At 42.7% G+C, this 23,169-nt stretch overlaps 1 protein-coding gene across 1 annotated transcript in view; it reads right to left on the bottom strand.

The window, feature by feature from the left end:
* Positions 1-4,064: 4,064 nt before the first annotated feature.
* LOC142487212 (NFX1-type zinc finger-containing protein 1-like) overlaps positions 4,065-23,169 on the bottom strand; it is a 59,065-nt gene continuing 39,960 nt past the window's right edge. The window contains exons 12-18 of the mRNA XM_075586053.1: positions 22,446-22,684; positions 19,735-19,871; positions 17,804-17,958; positions 17,261-17,406; positions 16,328-16,438; positions 10,013-10,108; positions 4,065-9,597 (exon numbers count right to left, since the gene is read on the bottom strand). Coding sequence (XP_075442168.1) covers positions 7,342-9,597; positions 10,013-10,108; positions 16,328-16,438; positions 17,261-17,406; positions 17,804-17,958; positions 19,735-19,871; positions 22,446-22,684 — 3,140 coding nt within the window. The 3' untranslated portion in view covers positions 4,065-7,341. The remainder of the gene's footprint in view (positions 9,598-10,012; positions 10,109-16,327; positions 16,439-17,260; positions 17,407-17,803; positions 17,959-19,734; positions 19,872-22,445; positions 22,685-23,169) is intronic.

Here is a 23,169-nt window from a genome sequence, read left to right as displayed (position 1 = left end):
CACATAATTTAGAGAACACACCCTTCCCCAAGATGAATTTCTGACGCTCTATAAATTTTACTGTTGATAAATTAAAAATCCCTTTAACAGAGGAGTTACTTAATCCAAACATTTTTCTTTGCGTTTTGGTAGTGCCCCCCCCCCCCCTCTCGCACCTCTTCTAGTGGGAACAGTCTTTTTAACCCTTGCAGGGTCTCTGGGGTGGCTTCCCCTGTATCCCAGTCTGAATCTTTTTCCTGGGGATTTTTGTATCTCACTTTTAGTGTTTCTAAAAAATGTGAGGGATCTGATGAATTTTGATCTGACATATGTCTTTGAGGAAGAGAGGGTTTGTTTGAATATTTGGAATCAAACCCTCGAGTTTTGGTTAGGTTTTCTCTTTCTTTGTCATGTCTCCATTGTGGGTAGTCTTTCTTATAATTTTCATATTTATTAGAGTTCTTGAAGGAGTGGCTCAGTGAGTTAAGACACTGACTGGCACAGAGTTTGAAGCAGGGGAACCTTGTGACCTTGGGCAAGTCACTTTATCTCCCTGTGTCTCAGGCACCAAAAAATAGATTGTATGCTCTATGGGGCAGGGACCTGTGCCTGCAAAATGTCTCTGTAAAGCGCTATGTAAAACTAGCAGCGCTATACAAGTACATGCTATTATTATATCCTTTATATGTAGTTTCTTGTTTATTATGTCTATCATCCCCTCCTGAGTCAGTCATAAAGCCTTGATTTAATATAGGTAAATCTATGTGTACTTAATGTTCTTAATGAACTATTATCTGTAACATACCTTGTCCAATAACCATAAAGTATCTGGATTGGTCTACACACAAATACTGTTTTACTCTGACCAATTGAGTTTGATTAAGGTGTGTAAATACCGACATAAGCTCAGAACATTTTATTCCCTGATGAAATAGATGCATTTCTACGAAACGTGTTCGATGTGGGCTAGAACTGGAAGTTCTCGATTCAACAATAGCAATCCAGCTATTAAAAAACTCCTTTGCTGTAACATTCGGGGCTCTGTCTACAAATCCACCGTCTTGTTGCTTTTGCAATGCAGCGGTGACGTCACAAGCCACCGCTTACTGCTAAACAGGACAGCTGTTTTTTTTCTTGTCGGAGTGCAGCAGACACGCTGGTGCTTGCTCCGGTGCTCCAGACACCTTGGACGCCTTTATGGCGTTGGTACCTGTAGAGCAGGGGTGCGCAAAGTGCGGGTGCGGCTGTTACATAGGCCCCGCGCTTCCCCAAAGGCATTTTAAATAAATGCCGGGGATCGCGCTAGGCCTGTAACTTTTAACATATCTTGAGTTCTAGTGATGCGTTTCCATGGCAAACTGCGTCATTTGACGCCCGAGCCATGTAAGAAGAAACAGGTGGGGCTCATGCGGGAAACTTTGCACACCCCTTCTGTAGAGGAAAGAATATCTACCGAGGTTACCTTCTGCATACCTACCGGGATAGGAGGCCGCTCCTAAGAAGTTCCGTGGCTATCGGATCCAGCAGCCGATGATGCTCCTTCCTCATGATAGAAGTGGATCAGCCGTGGTAAACCCATGCCGATTGTTGCATGACATGCTTTAAAGAACAGAATTTCTGTACGTGTAATACTCACCCTTTGATACCTTCACCCAATATAAATTTATACTACCGTATGAGTCCTGCGCGTATCCCCTTTTTTCCTTTCCTATACATACAGCTTAGTAGGACTCATGGCACCTTTTTAATGGTTTGTTTATGTATATATATAAAATGTTGGATCTTTTTCATTTGTGTATTTTTGATACCTTGATAACTTGATACTGTGACACCTACATGAGGACTTCAATCTGGGGTGCTTTCTTTGAATCGAACCCAATATCAACAATTAATCTATGTAGCGCACTTTCCCCCACCCCCTGGGAGATAGGGTGGCTTCGGTGTGTATGGTGCTTTACCTGTGGCTCACAGGAGGCCTGAACCTCCGCCGCTTGGAGCCTGGGGTGTACCTGATTCGATGGTGACAGCGCCTCCACCTGCGCGGGATCCTAACTATGTGGGATAGCCCCGTGCAGGACCATATATGAACAACACACACTGATGTAATAAAACAATAGCACTTTACTGTAGATATATGAACAATCATAAACAATGACACTACTACTGTAACACTAGGCCTCGCAGGGCCGCAACCCCTCACAGTGCCTTCCCAACACTGTGTCAACACCCCTGCGGTGTTACCCCAATGTACTCAGGTGCTCCGGGCACCATACCATCCCAGTGTCAACAGAACCAACCACCCACCCAAGTGTGTGACAGCGCAGCCGTGTATAGTTGGTGCACTTTGGTGAGATGAGGTACCTGCCGGGTGCTCCAGCACCCGGGCGCGCCGACAGCAAGGAAGACAGGATCCACTGATCCAGCGATGGCGTCGTCCGCGATGAGCAAACATGTAAATCAGCAAACAAAATCCGCTCCACTCTGGAGTATATATACACTTGTGATCCAGTTCTCTTTAACTGAGTAGTTAGCCCAGCGATTCACCAGCCCAAATCAGAGACATTTATATACATAGATAGACATAGAAAATAGTCATAAGAAAAGTCTCATCTGTTAGCTGGGTTGCTGTAGGGGAAGCTTCTCTGCTCTCTTGGATCCGCACCCTTGTGTACTCAGGCAATGTCAGGCTCCAAGTTTAGAATCTTGTCCCCTTTGTCTTGTTGTCAGCTTGCCGCTCAAGACATCTGTCCTTCCTTGGTTCAGCCCAGTTGTGGACTAAGGAATCTCTCTTCCTGTCTCAGAGGCAGGCTTTTTCTAAGACCTGTAATCAGCCAGGTGGTGTTAGTTTATTGCCTAACAGCAGTTAACCACCACACTGCTGGATTAGAGGCACATTTGTGAACAGGGATAAGTCCCCTGTTACAAGGGGGTGTCTGGCCTAGTGCAGGTGCCACAAACACCTGCACATACAACCTACCCCTTCCTTGTCCCAGCTCCGACTGCCTGTGACCTAGCGTTTGTTGAGCAAGTTGCTGCCACCTCACTCAAAGACTGCTACCATCTGCAGTCCTGTCACTTCCGCCTCCTTCCTTCCCCCTTACTTGGAACCAGGGACATCTGGTTTGTGTTCCCCGGGGGAGGAATTTGAGAAACCACTGGTGCCGAGGGTTACTGCTGGACAGAGACTCACGAGGACCACACTGGTCTGCGGAGCAGCTGAGCAGAGGAGAAGCTTCTTGCTGACAAATCGGAGCATGAGTATTTTTCTCATAGATGCTTTTTTATCTTCATTGTTTGTGAGTTTAACCATTGAGTTTTTTGGAACATTAAATCCATTTTTTTATACAGTAATGCACTAGGATTGGGCGCTTTTTTTCTTTTCTTTTTCTATACAGGTTGAGTGGGGGGGTCGTTGGGCCCTATCAGAAGGCTGCCTGTTTCCTGTTTCAGTGTTTTTGATTTGCTGTATTGGACTTCATTTTTTGGACTCACAAGGATATTGTTTTAAGTATTGTCATTTTTTTGTTTATATATATTTTTCATTAGTATTTAATACATTTTTTTGGGTTAAATAGGCATCCACAGCACTATTTTTAATTAGTTTATATTATTTAATTTGGCTACTCATGCTGGGACATACACGTGTGATATTTAGTGGAATATATATGGTTCATTAACACATTGGTGTAGATCCACTTAGATTTTATTGTTCATTACTGACTGGGTGTTGCCAGCAGCAGTCACCCAAGCGCAGTCTTTTTTGTATATCTATATATATACATATATATATATACAGTGGTTGACAAATCACCAAAAAATCTACTCGCCACACAAAAAAATCTACTCGCCACCTAGTACCAAACGTGTGCTGCTTGGGCCAATATTTACTCGCCCGGGGGTTAAATCCACTCGCCCGGGGCGAGCAAATGTATAGGTTTGTCGAACACTGTGAATATATATATATATATATATATATTTATTTCTGAGAAATTTTATAATATCACACTAGAAGTCAATTTTTAAAAGGTGCCAAAAAAGCTAATTAGTGTCACCAGAAGCATAATGCTGTTGGCAGCATTGAAAGTGACTTTATTAAAGCAGTGCTTGATTTAAAAATAAATACATACATTAAATATTGTGACAAAGCGCCTTAGATTGTATAGAAAGATGTAAGCAATCTGTGCTGTAAAATAGTGAGGGGGCGTTTTAAAATGCATCTTTTTAAAAACAAAGTGTCACTTACATTTAGTACTTAGAAAAAGTAGTAGACGCTGGGTGTGAAAATAAAGTAGTTGTATTCTGTAACCTCTAGTACAGTAATTGTGAACATGGGGCAGAAGTGCTGATGTCGGTACTCAGTGGCCACTAAGTTGGTACACCAGCTGTTTGATCTCCTCTTCCTTCCTCCCTTTATATGGATTCTCACATGGTCCCACCTGCCTCCCAGAGCTCAGCGAGGTGTGTGGAGTGCGGAGATCACTGTGCACCATAGATTGACAGCAAAATGGTGAGACGTGTAAACAATTCTTAGCAGGGACTTGTGGGAAGGTATTTGAAATAAGCAGAGGTTCCCAATTTCAATCCTCAAGGACCACTAATAATGCAGGTTTTAAGGCTATCCTCATTAGCACAGGTGGCCCAATATTTTGACAGAACCCCCTGTGCTCAAGACCGGGTATCCTTAAACCCGGCACCGTTAGTTGAGTTGGGAATCTCTGAAATGGAGGGTAAGGGGAGGGAGGAGAAGGACGGAGCTTAGAGGGCGAGTTTGAGGCAAAAAAAAAAAACCTATGAGGTGATGAGGGACAGAGGGTGCTGAGAGGAGGAATGAGGGCTAACAGGGAGACACATGAGGAGCTTAGTGTCCCAGGGAGTGTAGGGGAGATTAGAGTGCTGCAATTACCTCAATGAGAAAACTAGGTTCAGCACATGTTCTTCATTAAACTACATACAGTATGTACCCAGGACCAAGAAAGTATAGTAGCATAAAATGCCAAGAGGGCCAACACGACTTCTTAGTGCAGAAGTAGAACGTGAGATTAACGTTGGACATACATCATTCAAAAGACTCCCCGTCACTCTTCAGCCACTGGCTATAGGGAAAATAAGTATTTGCCCAGATAATAGAATACATTTATTTAATTTTAATAGCACTACCAAAAAAATATTTCCAACATTAAACCAGCAGGTTAAAACATAACAACATAACAACAATAGTACTTCCCGGGTCCAAACATTGTGTCCTGTTTTATACTATTTGCTGTTTGTTCCATCTTGATAAGTCACTTTATATACAGAAATGTTTGATATGCTGAAAAAGTTGCGATGTGCATCCGCAAATAAGTGCATCAGATTTGTGTGTTAAAAGAAAAGCAATAATGATGAAATATTTCTCACATAGAGCTTACTGCTATATTGCGGTTTATGCTGTACATTTGGACAAGCCCAACATATCACTGTCTTGTATATTGTAAGCTCAAGATTGTGAAGCACAAGGGCCTATTTTGTTGAACTACGCATTTGTAGGTGACAATTGAAGGGGGCATTGGCAACACTCAGGGCTAGGGAGGGAAAGGTGCAGGCTTATCAAAATGATCTAATGCATGACAGCAATATGCCAAAAGGGTAAACACAACATCATTGATTAATAATAAAAACACACATTATACATATTTATAAAGAGTGGGAAATGTTTGTTATTTAGATTTTATTACAGCCTAACCTGTTAATATTTGTAAAAATGATAACTTCAACTTTATGATTAGTAAAGCCATTTTCATTTGAAAAATATTCCAATATACATTCTTTTAAATCAGCCATTAAGCTAGCGTTAACCTATTACACACATCGCTGACATTTGTTTAATGTGTTTAGATTTAACGACACCTTTAACACCTTCTGTGTAATATTCTGAATTAGGTTTGCAGAATATAGGCAAACTATCAGACTCACCAGCCTGACGTAGGTGAGAAACATTTCCTCTCTGGCACTTTTTTAAATTGCTTAAGAATTAATTTGGGAAGATGTGCTCATTTTCATACCGAATGTGCATATTGTGTGCAACTGAAAAGCCAAAATGATATCACTACAAAAAGGGCATTCGCCTCTACCACACAATAGCATTTTAGATCAGTAATCCTGATTGATGTAGAAATTACTGACAAGGACTTCCCTTCTGATTTATACTGTGCACCTAGAGTAGATATATCAGCCTGATCAATTTACCAGGATTTCTTTTGGTTTCCATATTTGGTTTTCTAGAAGCTTTAATGAGAGTGAAAAGCAGGGAGGAGGACGGATGGATGTACTATTGATCCTTTCACCATTTTATGCATTATTTGTTCAGGTTTTTGCCCTATAAATATTTGTTCAGGTTTTTGCCCTATAAATAACCCATAACGTATTGGAAACTTCCAACAGATATTATAAACCAAATGGCCTCGCATACTGAAGAGTATTTCTTGTGTTAAGTTTCTCTCTGGTCTAGGATCACTTACCACAGCCAACTTTTCGCCACGGAGGGCAGCTCGCCGTCTCACTGCGGAGGTAGCCCCTTAACCTTATTCCCTACCCCAAAAGCCTCCCAATGTTAACCAGTTACCCTAAAAATCTGAACTATAACCGCATAATCGGAGCCCTTACCCTATAATCCCTAAAATTAACCCTTAATTTACCTTAGCGGCGGTGAGTTGGCTGCGGAGAGACGGCTGGCGGTGTGTTGGCTGCGGCAAACTGCCCCATTTGGGTCTCTCTTGAGAGAAAGGGTAGTGCAGTACTACTAGGCACACCAATGCAGTTTGGCGAGTAACCATATGTCACATTAACATCCTGCACAGGGATATCACAATCATCCCTAAAATATATTGTGGATTTAAATAAAATCACGTTTGAACTAGATCAAGGTCTTTTTAGACAGGGGTTAAAAAGGCCAATGTAATTGTTGTACATTAACAAGTGATCATTATTCCACACATCGTATACGTTTCTTCACTTTCCTAATCTTGATCATAAGCATGTCCTTAAGCTCAATACATAAACTAGTCTAGTTCAACGTAGCCAAAAATGATAGCAACACATTTGTTAGGTGCCGAGTACAACAATTTTGTGAGAATGTGAGTAACATAAATCTTAACTTGTTTAACTACCAGATCAATCTGTGCTAAAAGCTATTATCAAACCATGTTATTTAATACAGCTGTTGAAAGATAATCTGACGTTGTCACCTATCGACAGACAATTCAAAACATTTTTAATTAGACTGATACTGCTCATATTTTTATGTTCTTGTTGATAATAACAATCCTTCAGTACTGTGATCAAATATAGCATTAAGCCATCTTTGAGAACAGCCCACTTGGTCTACTAATCTTGGTCTTCAGCATCATGGTTGCATTGTGGACAAGGAAGCATATTTTCTTTATCTTCTCTGGCGATATATATGTGCCCTGCAGAGCATTTGTGCCAGTGATCTTGTCTCAGCATTGCTGTATCGACAATACTTTTCTTATCGTTTATCAAAGTGATGAGCTTCATTGATTCTGGAAACTTTCTTAATTTAGCATGCACTTCCTCCAGAGTTATTGTTTTTTTCCCGAAGTTCATTTGCTTGATCAGATCTCTAGCATCTTGAACAAACTGATCAGATAGATGTTTTTCGAGATACGCGATCTCTACTTCAAGAGACAACACGAACAATTTGTAGTGCTCTTCTAAAATGTCTATTTTACGTTTAGCCTCTACAATCTTGTCAGAAAGAATAGTAATATATTCAACTGCATAGTGTTGCAGTTGAGGCACCTCTTCTACCTTGTTTTTTATTGCTCCAAGTTTCAGCCAGAATTGTAATTTCTCACTAACTAGCATCAGCGTACGAAGGGTGATTTTTCTGTCTTGTTGCATTGCCTGACTAGCCGCAGGAAAGTGCCTTAGTACAGCTTCATTTTCATTGAGGAACACTTCTAACTGATTCAGCCAGTTGCACACTATCCTCTCCTTCACAGTTTCGATATCAGAGAGGGTTTGTTTGATTAAATCGCCATATCTCAAACTTTGCCTGATGGCTTTTGAACATTTGGGACAGGATTTTAATTTGATCACTTGGTCTTCTTCCTTTTGATTCATCCACTTGGAGAATTCGGTCACCTCAAAGATATGAGGACAGTTCATCAGCTGGACAAAGCGGGCCTCTGGGTCAGCTTCTTTGCCAAAGAACAATTCGGTCACCTCATCGGCATTGCATTGTCTGCATTTCGTGGGGCAGGGCTCCCCACACAGGCCAATGCATGGGTGACCACACTTCAATGTTTTCTTGCAGGGTTTGTCGCAGGGTTTTCTGTTGCAAGACTCCCAGCAAAGTTTGGTGCACTTCTCATGCATGCATCGCCACCCACATAGCTTTGTGCAAGGGGCACATGGATCATTGCACTTATGAGAACATTTGCCATGGAAACATTTTCTCTCACAGACGCGTAAACAGCAAATGCAATCTTTTGAACATTTTTCTTCACAGCGATGAGAGCACAAGAGTACAATGTCGCACTGTTTTGCACAGTCCATATGAGGTCCATCTTTCAAGCAGATGCTGCAGTTTCCAGGGCAAGGGTGACCACATGACAGGCCTTCTTGGCATGACACATTACAGATCAACTTACAACCATTCATCTCTGCTTCAGACTTTAAATGGCATAATGTTTTAATTGTGTGACCACATTCCAGTTCCACTGTTACCTTTTCAGGGCATTTTCGGGTGCAGATCTCACCACACGATCTGAAACACTGGTGACCACATTCTAAGGTTTTAGTACATGGCTCTTTGCATATGAATTTGTCTGGCGACCTTGAACACTGAACATCCTGAATGTGTCCACATGTGGGGATCTTCTTTGGCACCAGCACTTCACACTTCCCACATGGCTCGCTGCACTTCTTCTTGCACTTGTGCCCATTTTCACAAATGACTTTAGGACACGGCTTATTGCAAATGAACTTTTTATGCTCTGGGTCATAGGGGTGACAAAGCAATGTACAAACGTGACCACAGTTCAGCCGATATTCACAAGGAATTGTGCACCCACCTTCTGGGACGTTCTTGAAGTCTTCTGATGTGGACACATAGGATAACGTGTTGGGATGATTTTCACATTGCAGTTTCAGCTCTCTCCCTATTTGTCCATTTGCTTTTAGCACATCATTGATTTTGCTCCACAGGGGAACATTGGAGAGCATCTGCATGTTGCCAATACAAAATAATCCTTTCTTGGCCCTCGATAAGGCAACACAGACTCGGTTTGGTATTTTAAGAAAGCCCACTTGGCCCTCTAAATTGCTTCTCACTAATGAGAGGATTATTATTTCATTTTCCTCCCCTTGATATTTATCAACCACACAAAGTCGGACACCCTCAAACTTGGACTTGGGCATCATTTTCTGTAAACAGTGGAGTTGCCCAGTGTAAGTTGTTAAGACGGTGATCTGGGATGGATCGTAGCCCTGATGTATAAAGTAGAGACAGAGGCATCTCACAAAAGCAGCTTCATGAATGTTCTGACGGCTTTTGCCTTCATGGATCTGTTCTTCAAGGTGATTATGGTCCACAAAAAAGAGGTTACCACCAACTCCCTGATAAACATAAATAAATAGGTGTGTGAACATATATATGCATATTTATATTTTGCAACATCATGCACTCTAGAGGAGCCGCAACACAGATCCATTATGAACAGGGAGAGCAATACCCATCATTTTCCACACTGATTGTTTTTCTAATGCTTGTTATATAGATTAGAAAGCACTTTGGGCAGCTTTTATGGGTAAGTATCTAAATTTACAGAAAAATATTGAAAATCACAGCCACTTGCATCTTTACCAGCGACTGCATGGAACATTAAAATCCTTACAACTGCATCAGAGTGGTCCATATGTTGTATAAATACAAAACATTATAATAATGAAGTTCGTATTAACTTAGATGCATATCATGTATCTAAGCACACATGGCCCTTCAGTGAAGATTTGTAATCTTATTGTACTTTACCTTAATGCTGTCATATTCATACACTGAACTGTCGTTCTCCAGTTTGTCATAGATATGCGGTGTTAATAACTGAGCAATTTCTGGTCTCATCCGATGCTATAAGAGAAAAGTTGATGGATTTAATTGGATACAAAGCTATAAATGGCAAGAGTGGTGTGCTGATTTTAATATACTTAATATCACAGAAGCAGTTACACATTTGAAAAAGAAATAACCTTTAGTGGTACACACATAAGGACATACTTGCCAAGAGGTGCCAAGTCACTCATTTGAATAGGCCGTAAGGTGCCTGACAAAAAATAGCAACACTTCGTAACTATGGCCCAGTGATTGGTACAGTACTGGCTTTGGAGTAGAGGAACCCTACCTTCTAGTTATTTAAAAGAATAGGTTTAAATCTGTGTTAAAATTTAGCATACAGTTTAGTAAATATTGTCTTCTAGCATCCTGTGCATCGACATTATATTGTAAGGTTCTGCTAAATTGTGGCATTAGGTTTGTTTTGTAAATCATGGAGTATGTTGCCTATGCTATATAAAGAACCTTCTGTTCTATGATACTCATGTTACATCTGCTCAAATAGTTAGACGCAATAACTTTTTTTTTTGAAACTTGAATTTTTATTATTTTTCAAGCAGAGATATACAGAGATAAAACGTTTAAGGGGGGTGGATACAAAATATTAAAAAGGGGGGGTTAGTGGGGAAGGGGAAGCAACAATGTGGAGGAATAACATTTCTTGCCGGGAAGTACAAAGATAATTTTTTTTAGGGAAAATGATGCAGGGGGGGTTGGGGGGGGGAAGGAAGGGACGGAAAGGTAGGAGGGAGAAAAAGAGATGGAGGGAACCACACTTTATCGAATCCACAGATATTTTGCTAAACTCTGCTTCGATTTAAATATGGGGTCAACATAAAACCTTCTAAATCTGCTGTAGAGACCATCTCTGGAGAATTTGGTTAATACCAAAAATCTGTTTTTAATCTGCCTCCCTGACAACCACTGCCCTCGCTTTCTATTGGCTAACCTGGGTTAAAGAACCGGGGGAAAAAAACAAAAGCGGGGGGAGGGTGCTGAAAATGTAAAAAACAAAACAAAAAAAGAGTGAGTATGGATACGTCTTCGGAGACACAATACTGATACTCACCTGCCCTTGGGAGAAAAAATCCAGGGTGTGGGAAAAAAAACAAAAAAACAAGGGCAACTGTGTCTATAGTGACACAGAAATAGTTGGGGGTTGGCGGCCAGGACTCCAGGAAACCGACAATCCAGGCAACTTTGAACAAATTGTTTAAATATAACTAGGCTATGGTCCTACAAAAATCAACGACTACACTGGTGAACCATAAGTGAACCAACATAGGGTTGAACCTAAGAAGATATACAATACAATAATTACTCAGGTCCGGAATATAGATCTGGAACTCGGCTTAAGTTTTGGTCCCAGCTGCGGATGACTGTTTCACCGGAATGTTCGGGTGGGAGAATCTTCTCGTGGGAATCATAGGCCAAGATGGCTCCAGGATAAGAGGGTTCTCACTACAGCTCGGCTTAGGGTTTGGACCCAGCTTCAGGTAGCTGTTTCGTCGAAGAGCTCGTTTGAGGGGATCTTCTCACAGGAATCGTGGACCAGGATGGATCTAGAGTCTGGGGCTCTGCCCCCCGGTGCACGTCTGGAAAGGGGGGAGCCCAAGCCCAAATATCCAAGGAAAGCTTCACCTTCGTCCGGGTTCCTGAGAGTCAGAGGTATCCCATTTTTTACTACTTGAAGACCAAAGGGAAATGTCCATCTATACTTGGTATTGTGGTCTCTTAGCTTCGCCGTCACCTCTCTGAGATCTCTTCTTTTGGCAAGTGTAGAGGATGCAAGATCTGCATATACCTGTAAGGGAACATTTTGAAACTTGAGGTCTCTGGAGCCTTTCATCACCATGTTGAAAGCTTTCCTTGTTTTGAAGTAGTGGAATCTCAGCACCACATCCCTTGGTCTATCTCCTGGTTGAGGCCTCGATCTTAAAGCTCTGTGGCATCTGTCCAGGGTAAAAGACTCTTTTGTAGAATTCGGAAGGGCTGATGTAAGCCAATTGCTCATGAATCCCTCAATGTCTGTTATAGACACTGGGATCCCCCGGATCCGAAGATTATTACGGCGGTCTCTATTCTCCGCATCCTCCTGATTATCCTTGATGACTAGAAGTTGGGCCTTCATTTCCTTGAGCTCAACATCCATCAGAGATTGCCGGGTGATTGTGGCGCCGACCTTGGATTCCAAGGAGCTAGTGCGTTCCCCCAAGGAAGATATCTCCTCTTTAAGGTCTTTCACTGCTGCTTGCATTAGAGATTCGATTTTATTATAGAAAAAAAGTAAATCATTCTTTGTGGACAGGTTTTCAATGTCCACCCCTGGTTCAGGTTCTGGGTGTTCCACAGAGGGGGCCGCTTCCAACTCCCCCTGTTGCAGTACTGGCCGGCCCTGGCTTCTAAAGTATTCACGGACCTCATTCTGGATCTTCTTCTTCTTGATGGTTCTAACTGCTTTCGACGCCATGGTAAATAAAACTTGGACAAGATCAGATTTATAATTGCGCTTTCTCCCCCCCAAGATAGTTAGATGGAGCCAATCCATTTTCCTAAGCTTAAATTGAAGTTCGGAGTAATTATGGAGCTTGGGTCTCAGGGCGTCTTCTTAACCAGCTATGTTTACTCTTCTGCCCTCTTTTGTTCTTGTATCCACAGAAACGGGGGAGTGTAGTTGATCCCCAGTGGGAGATTGATATTGGGCTGTTGGCTAAACCTTATAGACTTTGTTTGGGTTTGAATAAACGTGGGCGAGGACGAGCCTTTTGGGGGGGGGGGGGTCGGGGGGGCACTTACTTAAGTTTTCTGATGCTTTTTAGAGGGCCTCAGTTCTGTCTTGGGTCTGGGTTGTTCTGGGCCCTGCACTTTTTAGTAGGGTGTTGGTTGTTTACCCTGACGGCCGCGTTAAGGGTTGCTGGAACAAGGTGGCTGCTCCTCCACTCCCCTGGAGCCTCCCAGCTACCGCAATGCCTGCAGCTGACAGCCAGGAGCCCACCGCAGTGTTGGAGCGGAGAGTCCGATTAGGTAGCCCCCCTCTGCTTCACGCTCTGTCTCCAGTGCGCTCTGTCCCTTCCGATTCTTCTGGCTTGCCGCCAGCCGCTGCTCCGGTTCACGGCTCTCCTCCTCCCGCTCGCCCTCCTCGATCAGTTGTGACGGCACCGGAGCTGTGGCCGCAACAGAGCACGTCCGCTCCCAGTCGGTGATCTCCCCCTGCTTGGCGGTTATGCGGCGCTTACTTCATGCTGACCTCGCGCAGCCAGTGGCCATCTTGGGGGCCTCAGAGGATCTCGGCAAAGGCAGTTTCTTCTGTGCCTTGCCGATCAGGGATCTGGGTGCCGGGGAGCTCAAGATTCGAGCTGCAGGTCTGGGGTTGAGTCCTCTCCCTGGGTCTCTGCGATCGTGGTTCTTAGGGGGTATATTTTCTAGTCATTTATGCCCAAATTAATCTGAGGAGCTGAGTTTAGAGTCCTGGCCACGCCCCTTTTTTTTTACACTTTTAATTCGTGCACAAGGTTAGTAGTAAAAAAAGGGCAGCGCACTGCCAGAGAAAAACAGGAGGAGGCTCACAAGTAAAATGAATGATTTATTCCTTAAATGGATCCAAAATAACCCCTGGACAGCTCAAAAAACACCACACCTACGCGTTTCGGGCCGTGTGTCCTTTATCAAGGTGTATCTTTAAAAAAAAGGCAATTCACACATATATTCGGGTAGCAGGATTAAACTACAGCACAGTCGCTCTCACCACCTCTTCACAGCCTGGTGTCTGTATCACTCGGTTAGTTCTCGGTGGAGGTTGCTTCCCTGCTCTGTCGCATCCGTCCGGATCGTGACGTCACGTCCGCTCTGCTTCCCGCGGCTCGAGGACTGTTCAGCGTGAGTTCCTGCGTTGCTCGCTGAAAAGTCTTTGAGCCGCGGGAAGCAGAGCGGACGTGACGTCACGATCCGGACGCGATGGAACAGGGAAGCAACCTCCACCGAGAACTAACCCAGTGATACAGACACCAGACTGTGAAGAGGCGGTGAGAGCGACTGTGCTGTGGTTTAATCCGGCTACCCGAATATGTGTGAATTGCCTTGTTTTTAAAGCACTATTGTAAGTGCGTCCTTTATATTTTACATAAAGATTTTCATCTAATTTAATTGATCTGTGCTATGTAGTTTCTCCTCATCTCTCTTTTTAATGGTAACATCTCTCGGGAGTTACTGGATGGGAACACAGATTGCCATATCTCCCCAGAGTTACCTGCCGCTGATCCATTTTCAAAGTGCCTTTTATCTACTTGTATCCTGTGAGTAGGCTGCGCATAGAGCCAAGTTACAATCAATACCCTCTATAGTTTACAGTACTATACACCTGCGCTTAGATTGTTTTGTCTTCTCTTTCCACATGCTCCCCCTGGACTGTATGAACAAATTATAATGTAGCAAGCCTTTTTTACTTCTATAGCAACCATTGACAAAGTCACAGATACTTAGTCAATACTCCTCTGCATCCATTTAGTGAAACCCCGAACCGAAGCTTCACCGATTGATCAAGGGAGAACGGATCGATCAGCATCTTAGCCAATTACTTTTCATTGTGTGGATTGTATTGATGCACATATTACAGGAAAAATAAATAATAATAAAAACGCAGCCTGGACTGCTGCTTTTAGAGTTACGTAAACGCTACCTCTCCTTTAACTGATAAGATATCAATGAGGGCTGATCTAGGGTGTTACTGTAATTTCAAGGATATAGTGCAGGGTTTGGCAACTTGCGGCTCCCAAACCACATGCAGCTCATTCAGCCACTACTGGCGGCTCAGCTCAGCCTGCTGGCACTTCCCTACTCTGCTATGCCTCTCTGCATGCACAGAGCTTCTAGGTGCCTCATTTAAAGGCCAGCCTCCAGTCATCAAGTGACTAGGGAGGCTGAGTGTGGACCTGTGGTCATCATGGTGACCAGCCTAGCGGCAGAGTCTGTGCTGCCTCAAGCTGATACTCGCAAACTGTGAGGGAGAAGCAGAGCCCCTCAGTGGTATATATACTTAAAATGAAACAGTATGTTTGAGGGGAGACGAGACAGAATTGAGTTTGTGGGGGGAGTGGAGACAGAGAGAGGAATGCGGGGACAGAGAGGCATGGGGGGACAGAGAGAGAAGCATCGGGGGACTGAGAGAGGCATGGGGGGGAGGGACTGAGAGGCGTGGGGGGGACTGAGTGAGAGGGATGGGGGGGACTGAGTGAGAGGGATGGGGGGGACTGAGTGAGAGGGATGGGGGGGACTGAGTGAGAGGGATGGGGGGACTGAGTGAGAGGGATGGGGGGGATTGAGTGAGAGGGATGGGGGGGGACTGAGTGAGAGGGATGGGGGGACTGAGTGAGAGGGATGGGGGGGATTGAGTGAGAGGGATAGGGGGAGGACTGAGTGAGAGGGATGGGAGGACTGAGTGAGGGGGGTGGAGGGGGGAGGATTGAGTGAGAGGGATGGGGGAGAACTGAGTGAGAGAGATTGGGGGGGGGGTTGAGTGAGAGGGATGGGGGAGGACTGAGTGAGAGGGATGGGGGGATTGAGTGAGAGGGATGCGGGCGAGGACTGAGTGAGAGGGATGGGGGGAGGACTGAGTGAGAGGGATGGGGGGATTGAGTGAGAGGGATGGGGGGAGGACTGAGTGAGAGGGATGGGGGGGATTGAGTGAGAGGGATGGAGGGAGGACTGAGTGAGGGGGATGGGGGAGACTGAGTGACAGGGATTGGTGGGCTGAGTGACAGGGATGGGTGGGACTGAGTGACATGGATGGAGGGCAGGACTGAGTGAGAGGGATGGGGGGGACTGAGTGAGAGGGATGGGGGGGCTGAGTGAGAGGGATGGGGGGGACTGAGTAAGAGGGGTTGGGGGTGTGAGGATTGAGTGAGAGGGATGGGGGGGACTGAGTGAGAGGGATTGGGGGGGACAGAGAGATGGTTAGAGGGGTGAGAGGAAAAATGGGCGGGCGTGGGGTGGAGCGAAGGGGAAGTTAATACACAGGACCAAGCATATTTTGATGTATTTTACGTTTTTCACCCTAGGGTGGAGTGTACAGTATATGTATGTATCATGTATATGTTTGTGGGGGTATAATCATCATGCATGTGCTGCGGCTCTCAACATATTTTGGTCACATTTTGTTTAAAATAAAGGCTCTTCTTTCTTGAAAGATTGCAGGCCCCTGCTATGGTGTACAGTATATTCATTTTTCATGTAAGGACTTACTTGATAGTCCAGGCGGACATATGGGATGTTCATCCTGATCAGTCTCTCAAACATTGACACCTCCAAGTTGAAATTCCTTGCCAGTTCATAAACGGCTGCGCTTGGGCGGAGCTGCAACAGAGAACCACAGAGATACAGCACCACTGTGTTTTGCAATTCAGGTTGTGCAGAGGGAGCAGGATTCAGGAGGATTAGTACTGAAACCCAATGCATTGCAGCCTCTCTGTGGTCAAACAGCACAAATTAAAGCTACATACTTAAATCTACATACTATAGCTGCCCCATACGCCTTTGTTATAAAGAATTAAAGGCTGGTGACTCCCTACAGTGCCAGGGTTCATGATTACTGGGGAACATAAACCTGACAATTGATTTTGGACAGGAACAGAAACAATAACAGGTTTTTTAAAGTAAACTATTTATTTATTTACGGTGCTGCTACCTCCTATAGACATTCAGAGGGTTATCCATTAAGCTGCGACAATGCCAACTGATATACAGGCATACCCCGGTTTAAGTACACTCACTTTAAGTACACTCGCGAGTAAGTACATCTCGCTCAATAGGCAAACGGCAGCTCACGCATGCGCCAGTCAGCATGTACTGAACAGCAATACCGGCTCCCTACCTGTACCGAAGCTGTGCGCAAGTGGGGAGACTATAGAGCTGTTACAAATGCCTTATTTACATCAGTTCTGCACGTATATGACGATTGCAGTACAGTACATGCATCGATAAGTGGAAAAAAGGTAGTGCTTCACTTTAAGTACATTTTCGCTTTACATACATGCTCCGGTCCCATTGCATACATTAATGTGGGGTATGCCTGTACTGCATTGTATCCACTATCTTCACCTAAACTCTTCATAAGAGCTTTATTAAATGGACAGCATGGTTTTGGCTTATACAGACTATTTTCCTTTAAAAATATACCTGCTGATGATCTCCAATCAAAATGAGATGCTGGCAACCTGAACTCAATGTTGTAATGATGTGGGCCTCCAATACTTCAGCTGCTTCTTCTACCACAACAATTTTGGGCCGAATGTCCTGGAGTATCTTTCTGTACTTGGCTGCACCTGTAGTGATAACGAGTGTAGCAATAATACACATTTGATAGATTTAAGCAGTGAAATCCCCTACGGTTAAACATTACATCTTAGTTACAGTACATTTCTAATATGTCACCAGACTATTTCTGTAACTAAACTGGATCTTTAGTTACAGATCCCTTTTGGCGTTCTCTGAATGTTTTAAGGGTCGGCCCACCACTGAATTTATGTTCAGGGAACATCATGGCATTTTAACTTGTTTTCTAGGGGAAATCGCATTCCCCATTTGCCAGGAGAGGTAAACTTGAACTGATGGAAGGAAGAGGACCCTCCTGTTCCCCGATGCATCTTGACCACATGATTATTACTGATTACAGTAGATTTTGAATATCACAATTGTATAATAGTGAATCTGTAGGATTACCTGTTGTTGTCATGCCAATAATATCTGCCCCTTGTAATATTAAAACATCCTCCTGGTTTCTCAGTTCAATCAGCCTCTTTACTACGACCTGGTATAGGTTCTCTAAATCAAAGATTTGGAGGCGAATATCAGTGAGATATTTGGATCTCCACGACCTAAAATAAAAATATAGTTAGATTCTTTACATTTAGATCTTACAGATTAGCATTGTAATGGACGTGTGGGGTACATCCACTGGATATAGTTCACGTGTAAGTAAAGATTGTTTGTTTTGAATGCCGAATAACATAGGAGGAATTGACTAGGTATTTGCTGGGGGAGCGGGAACTGAAATAGTAGATTGTGGTTGGGGACTGTTGTATGCTTCAGAAATGTAGCGACTGTCATGGATGGAGCTGCCACCACATCTGTACTCTTAGATGTCCAGCACCAGCTTATTCATCGGGCAAGCCTAAACACTGGAAAAAAACAAAGGAGCAGACAAATGCCACTTTCTTGGTGCGGTACCTTTCAACTCAAAACATGAAAAAACACATACTAACAGCTGACATCCCCGGTGGAAGTGAGCGAATACGCAAAGAAACGCATAGGGTATATTACGATTTCAGTGTGTCAGTGTGACACCAACGTGAAGAGAAGTGGAAGAAATGGCTCAGGAGAGGGTTTGATTGCAGCAGGGACCCACTTGCATGTTCCACTTGATGTGGAAACTTACAGCACCTTATGTGTAAGAACTTGAATTGTGAGTGCATAGATTTTTTTTATTTTTATGTTTTGAGTTGATTAAAGATATTGCACCAATGAAGTGGTGTTTGTCTATACCTCTTCCTTTTTTTAGTTTCTATGACACTACAAGCAGTTGGGAATATTTCTTGGAAAGAGAGCACCCACCTCAAACAGTTTACCTATTGACTTTTCCATACTGATGGCTTAAAATAATGGATATAAGCAATTGACCTGAGTGCATTAGTGACATACACATCCTTAATGCTGGACCGAAAGATTTATCCAAGGGAGGCTAGAAGGGTGAGCTCTCCCATGGCTGGCCATCTGCTGACCTTGCAATTACTGATTCCACAAACTTCCAAGGACTTATTACTAGTTACACCCCAGGTTTATTCCATGCTGTTCCAGAGTCCTGCTCGAGTTGCCATTGTATTGGCTGATGTTAGCAGCCCAGTCTATGCAAACTGTTTTTGTGTCCTGAGTTAATGAAAAGCTCATATTTTTATATAAAAAGTGGTCCTTGTGTGTCCCTGGAAGTACTAGCAGAAGATTTAGAGAAAAGGGTGAATGTATTGAATCTGTTGCATTAAGATGACAGCAATGACAAAGAACACAAATAAGAACATCCGCGTCTCAAGACAGGTCCCCAAACCGCTTTACACACTAATCACGAATCATACAGTACTTTCACTGCAGCCGGGGATTCTGGGTAATGTAGCTAATGAACCGCATTAATTTCAGCTCCGGGGGACCACCCCCTGCTTCTCGAGATACATACCTCCGTAGGTGGTGCCGGTAGCAGCTCTGGCTGGACTAGCTAGGGTGCGCTTAATGACGGCCGTCAAATGTCGTGTCTTGCAGGCCAATAGGAACCTGTGACGTCATTCAGTGCGGCTTTCTATTGGTCCACGTGACGAGGGACCTTTAAACAGCACTGACAAACTAGCACCCCCTATGGAGCCAAGTATCTCAGGAAGCAGGGGGTCCCTGAGGCTGAAATTAATGTGGTTCAGCACTGGAGACCACAGTTGATATTAAGAACGTGGATACATAATAATATCAGTCCTTCAACAGTAGATCATAAGCTTTGATGTGGAGCCTGACCCCCTGCTTCAATCCTCCTTTAAGAGCTTGATAAAAGGTCCCATTATACGCTATTGGAACTAACATACAGTAGTGTTATTACACACACAAATGTATTGAACCTGTATAAATCCCAACGCTTCAGCATTGGAAGTTGCCAAAGGTCATGAATCTGCTCGACTTCTTCAGTCATGTGACATGTCATCTGCAGCTCATGCTTTATCTGTTTCTTCAGCTTTTTTTTCATGTCTTTAGTGATCTGTAAAAGTAATAGTTGTTTTTACCTTTTTATTACAAATATGGAGACTCCTGGGGAACATTAAAATAGATTGAGCATTACAGTAGCTCTAAGTAAACATTACTTTCTAGCAGTGGTTCTCAACCTCTGTTTCAGGGAACCCTGGGGTTTAGCGAGAGGTTACTAGGAGTTTAGACCACATTTATTAATGGCTGACATTTTAGTCTTCAATACACAACAAGTGTTTTTTAATGTAATTATTCCAAACGGTAGCTAAAAGTTATATTATACTATAAATTAAATATAACATAGAAAGCTGTTTATTTAGAAAATACTGTATAATAGTATGCAGTATAAAGTAGTCAGGGTTCCGCTCAATACATTAACGGATTCCACGAAGTCACCATACATTTGTTAAATGTTCAACAGATCTTAAAATGTTAAAAATTAAAGTTACAAAAACCTCTATAAATTTCACAAGGTGGCTTGATCCTTACATTTTACCAAAATTAGTATTTCTAGGAACCTAGCAAATGTTAATTGGCTACGGAAATTACAATATGTAAACCTCTGGGACAACACAGATTAGTTTGGAAATCTAGTAACATGTGTGCTAGGTGCTACGATAAATAGACCACTGCACTCAGAACAATAGCTATTAAAAGAAGCAGTCCAAACAAGATAGTGGGTCAAAAAATATTTACTTAAATGTTTCATCAGTGTATTTGCAATTCAATCACCCTTGGGGTAAAATGTTTTACCTAAATGTATGTTTTGCATTTCTCAGTGAACACTGATTTCACGCGTGCATATGTTTATCTGTTTGACTAATGATGATGTTACCACTACTTTGCAAATGAAGAACAGAACTATTTACAGTACCTGTGTCTTTTAGGACTGGAAAACCTATTACTAGGAGATGTTACGTAAAGAATGTAAAAAACAAACAAAGCTTTTGTTTATCATGGAAATGCTAAAAGTTTGAAAGAATATGAAAAAACAAACAAAAAAACCCCACATACATATACTTGTTCCATTCCCCCCCCCCCCCCCATTACAAATGTGTCAATCTGTTACATTTAAAACGATTAAATATGCCACTGTCCTTAGTTTAATCCTAGGAAGGACTGCCACTTTAATGGAAGCGAAAACATTGTCTACCAATAAACACGCGCAGAGAATAATGGTCATGAAAAGAATTAGAATGAACCTGTGTCGTTAAAACAACCCTGAGGAAGGCCTGGGGTCAGACTGAAAAGTTGATGTAGTGTATGTATTATTTAGCAATGTGCTTATGCTTTTCTTCTCCTAGTACTCACTGCTACCATGGTATTCTGCATGTGCATGGTCATTAAACTGGCCGAACATCTTGAGAGGCATGCCTTATTATATTATCTAGTGCTTATTAACAAAAACAGATAGATCCAATGAAATTATTTTTGCGAGCAGACAATTTTATCAGTGTTTATATTGTAGTGCTTTTTACGTATTTTTAAAGTTCTTTTCAAACATTTCCAACAAGATATACAGGTGCGCCGCCGAGTATTCTAAAACTTACCTTGGAAAATCTGGGGCAATCACCAACAAGACCCAGGTACATGCTGCAACATTTCAGTGACATTTCTGCAGACAGACTAATGGCCCATCAGATTAACACAGTGGGGGGTCCCTGGCAGTCCCACTCAAACTGAATGGGACTGCCAGGGACCCCTGCTCTGTTAATTCGATGGGCCATTAGTCTTTCTGCAGAAATGTCACTGAAATGTTGCAGCATGTACCCAGGTCTTGTTGGTGATAGCCCAGATTTTCCAAGCTAAGTTTTAGAATACTCGTCGGCGCACCTGTAGGCCGCCTTAAGGGCTTCAAATGCATTGCAATAAGCAATCAAAAACCTGTAAAAGTTGAACAGATATCTTCAGCCGCAAGACGCGAATTAGCGGCAGTATGGAAACAAACAATTATTCCCTCAATTTCCAAAGTTAAAAATAAAGTCTGGCAGATTTGCAACATGGAAAAAATGGTTAGTCTTAATAACGACACCTACACAGATTTTCAGAAGGTGTGGTTACGTTGGATTCTGAGTGAAAATCAACCAGAAATTAATACCCACTTAATTTTGTTGTAACAAAAAAAAAGGGGGGGGGAAAAAAAGAAAAAAGGATATTTATATTAACTGTGTGATAGAATATTTTAAGATATCTTGTTAGGTAAAATTGTAAATGAATGTGAACTTTCTCCCATCTCTATTTTCTGTACCCTCCCCCCCATTTTTTATTTTCTTCATTCCACCCCTCTCCCTAAATTTTTTTTAATAAAAATTAAGTTTAAATTAAAAAAAAAAAAAAAGTTGAACAGAAGTGGTCTGCAGAATTGATTCATGGTGGGTTTATGGAAATCGGGTTCATAGCTACCGAATAACATGATCAGTATAGAAGATGTATTTTCCTTCCTGTTACTGTGTTAATACAGAAGAATTCTCCTAGGACAAGATGTACAACATGACACAATGAAAATGAAGTCTATTAGACGCTCCTATTCATACCAGACTATTTAGTCATTACCTATGTATTAATAATAGATTCTCCAGGTGTTTACCTGCCAGCCACCCTCATCTGTATCATTGTCCTGATCATCATCGTCTTGTTCGTCAGGTAAAAAGGCTAGAATCCCTCTCCCTCTTCTAGCTGCCCGTTCCCGTGCTATCCTGATCTGCTTTTTGATATCGTCTTCTTCTTCAAACTTCCGCTCAGCTTCAGCTTGCTCGGCTTCTTCACTAACTTTAATAAAATCTTCATCTGCTTCTTCCTCCTGAGCTGTGAACTCATCTAAGCTATCTGAAAAAATAATACAAGTGCTACAATCAGCTATTAAAGCTATTCAGAACATCCCAATCACATTTACAATAGCCATGTGAAATATACTTTGTTTATCGGACCAGTAAAAGAAGTATAGGTAGGACAGTGTTGCAGGGTACATGCAACCACACGCGGGTTCTCTTGATAAGGCTTATTTATTGAGTCTTTAAAAATACAGCACACAAAAACAAAACAGCTTCTCTTCAGCATACAAAAACAAAACAGTTTCTTTTCAGCATGCAAGAAAACAGACAGTTCAACAAACATGTACTTAGAAGACAGACCTTTGAGTAGTAATCTTACAGTACTTCAGCATTTCAGTACTCCCTCTTGATCAGACAGCCTCATGTGTGTGGTGCAAGGAAAGTAAGCGCAAGCCTTACATTTACATATATATATAAATAGAAACAAATAAATATCACCAAGAGGAGATGCAGCTGGTGTGAGAGATTTCGCAATCTCTC

Source organism: Ascaphus truei, chromosome 2 (genome assembly GCF_040206685.1).
Source record: "Ascaphus truei isolate aAscTru1 chromosome 2, aAscTru1.hap1, whole genome shotgun sequence".
In the NCBI taxonomy this organism is placed as follows: domain Eukaryota; kingdom Metazoa; phylum Chordata; class Amphibia; order Anura; family Ascaphidae; genus Ascaphus; species Ascaphus truei.
Note: the sequence above shows the minus strand (reverse complement) of the source record. Positions and strands in the feature narration are given on the sequence as shown.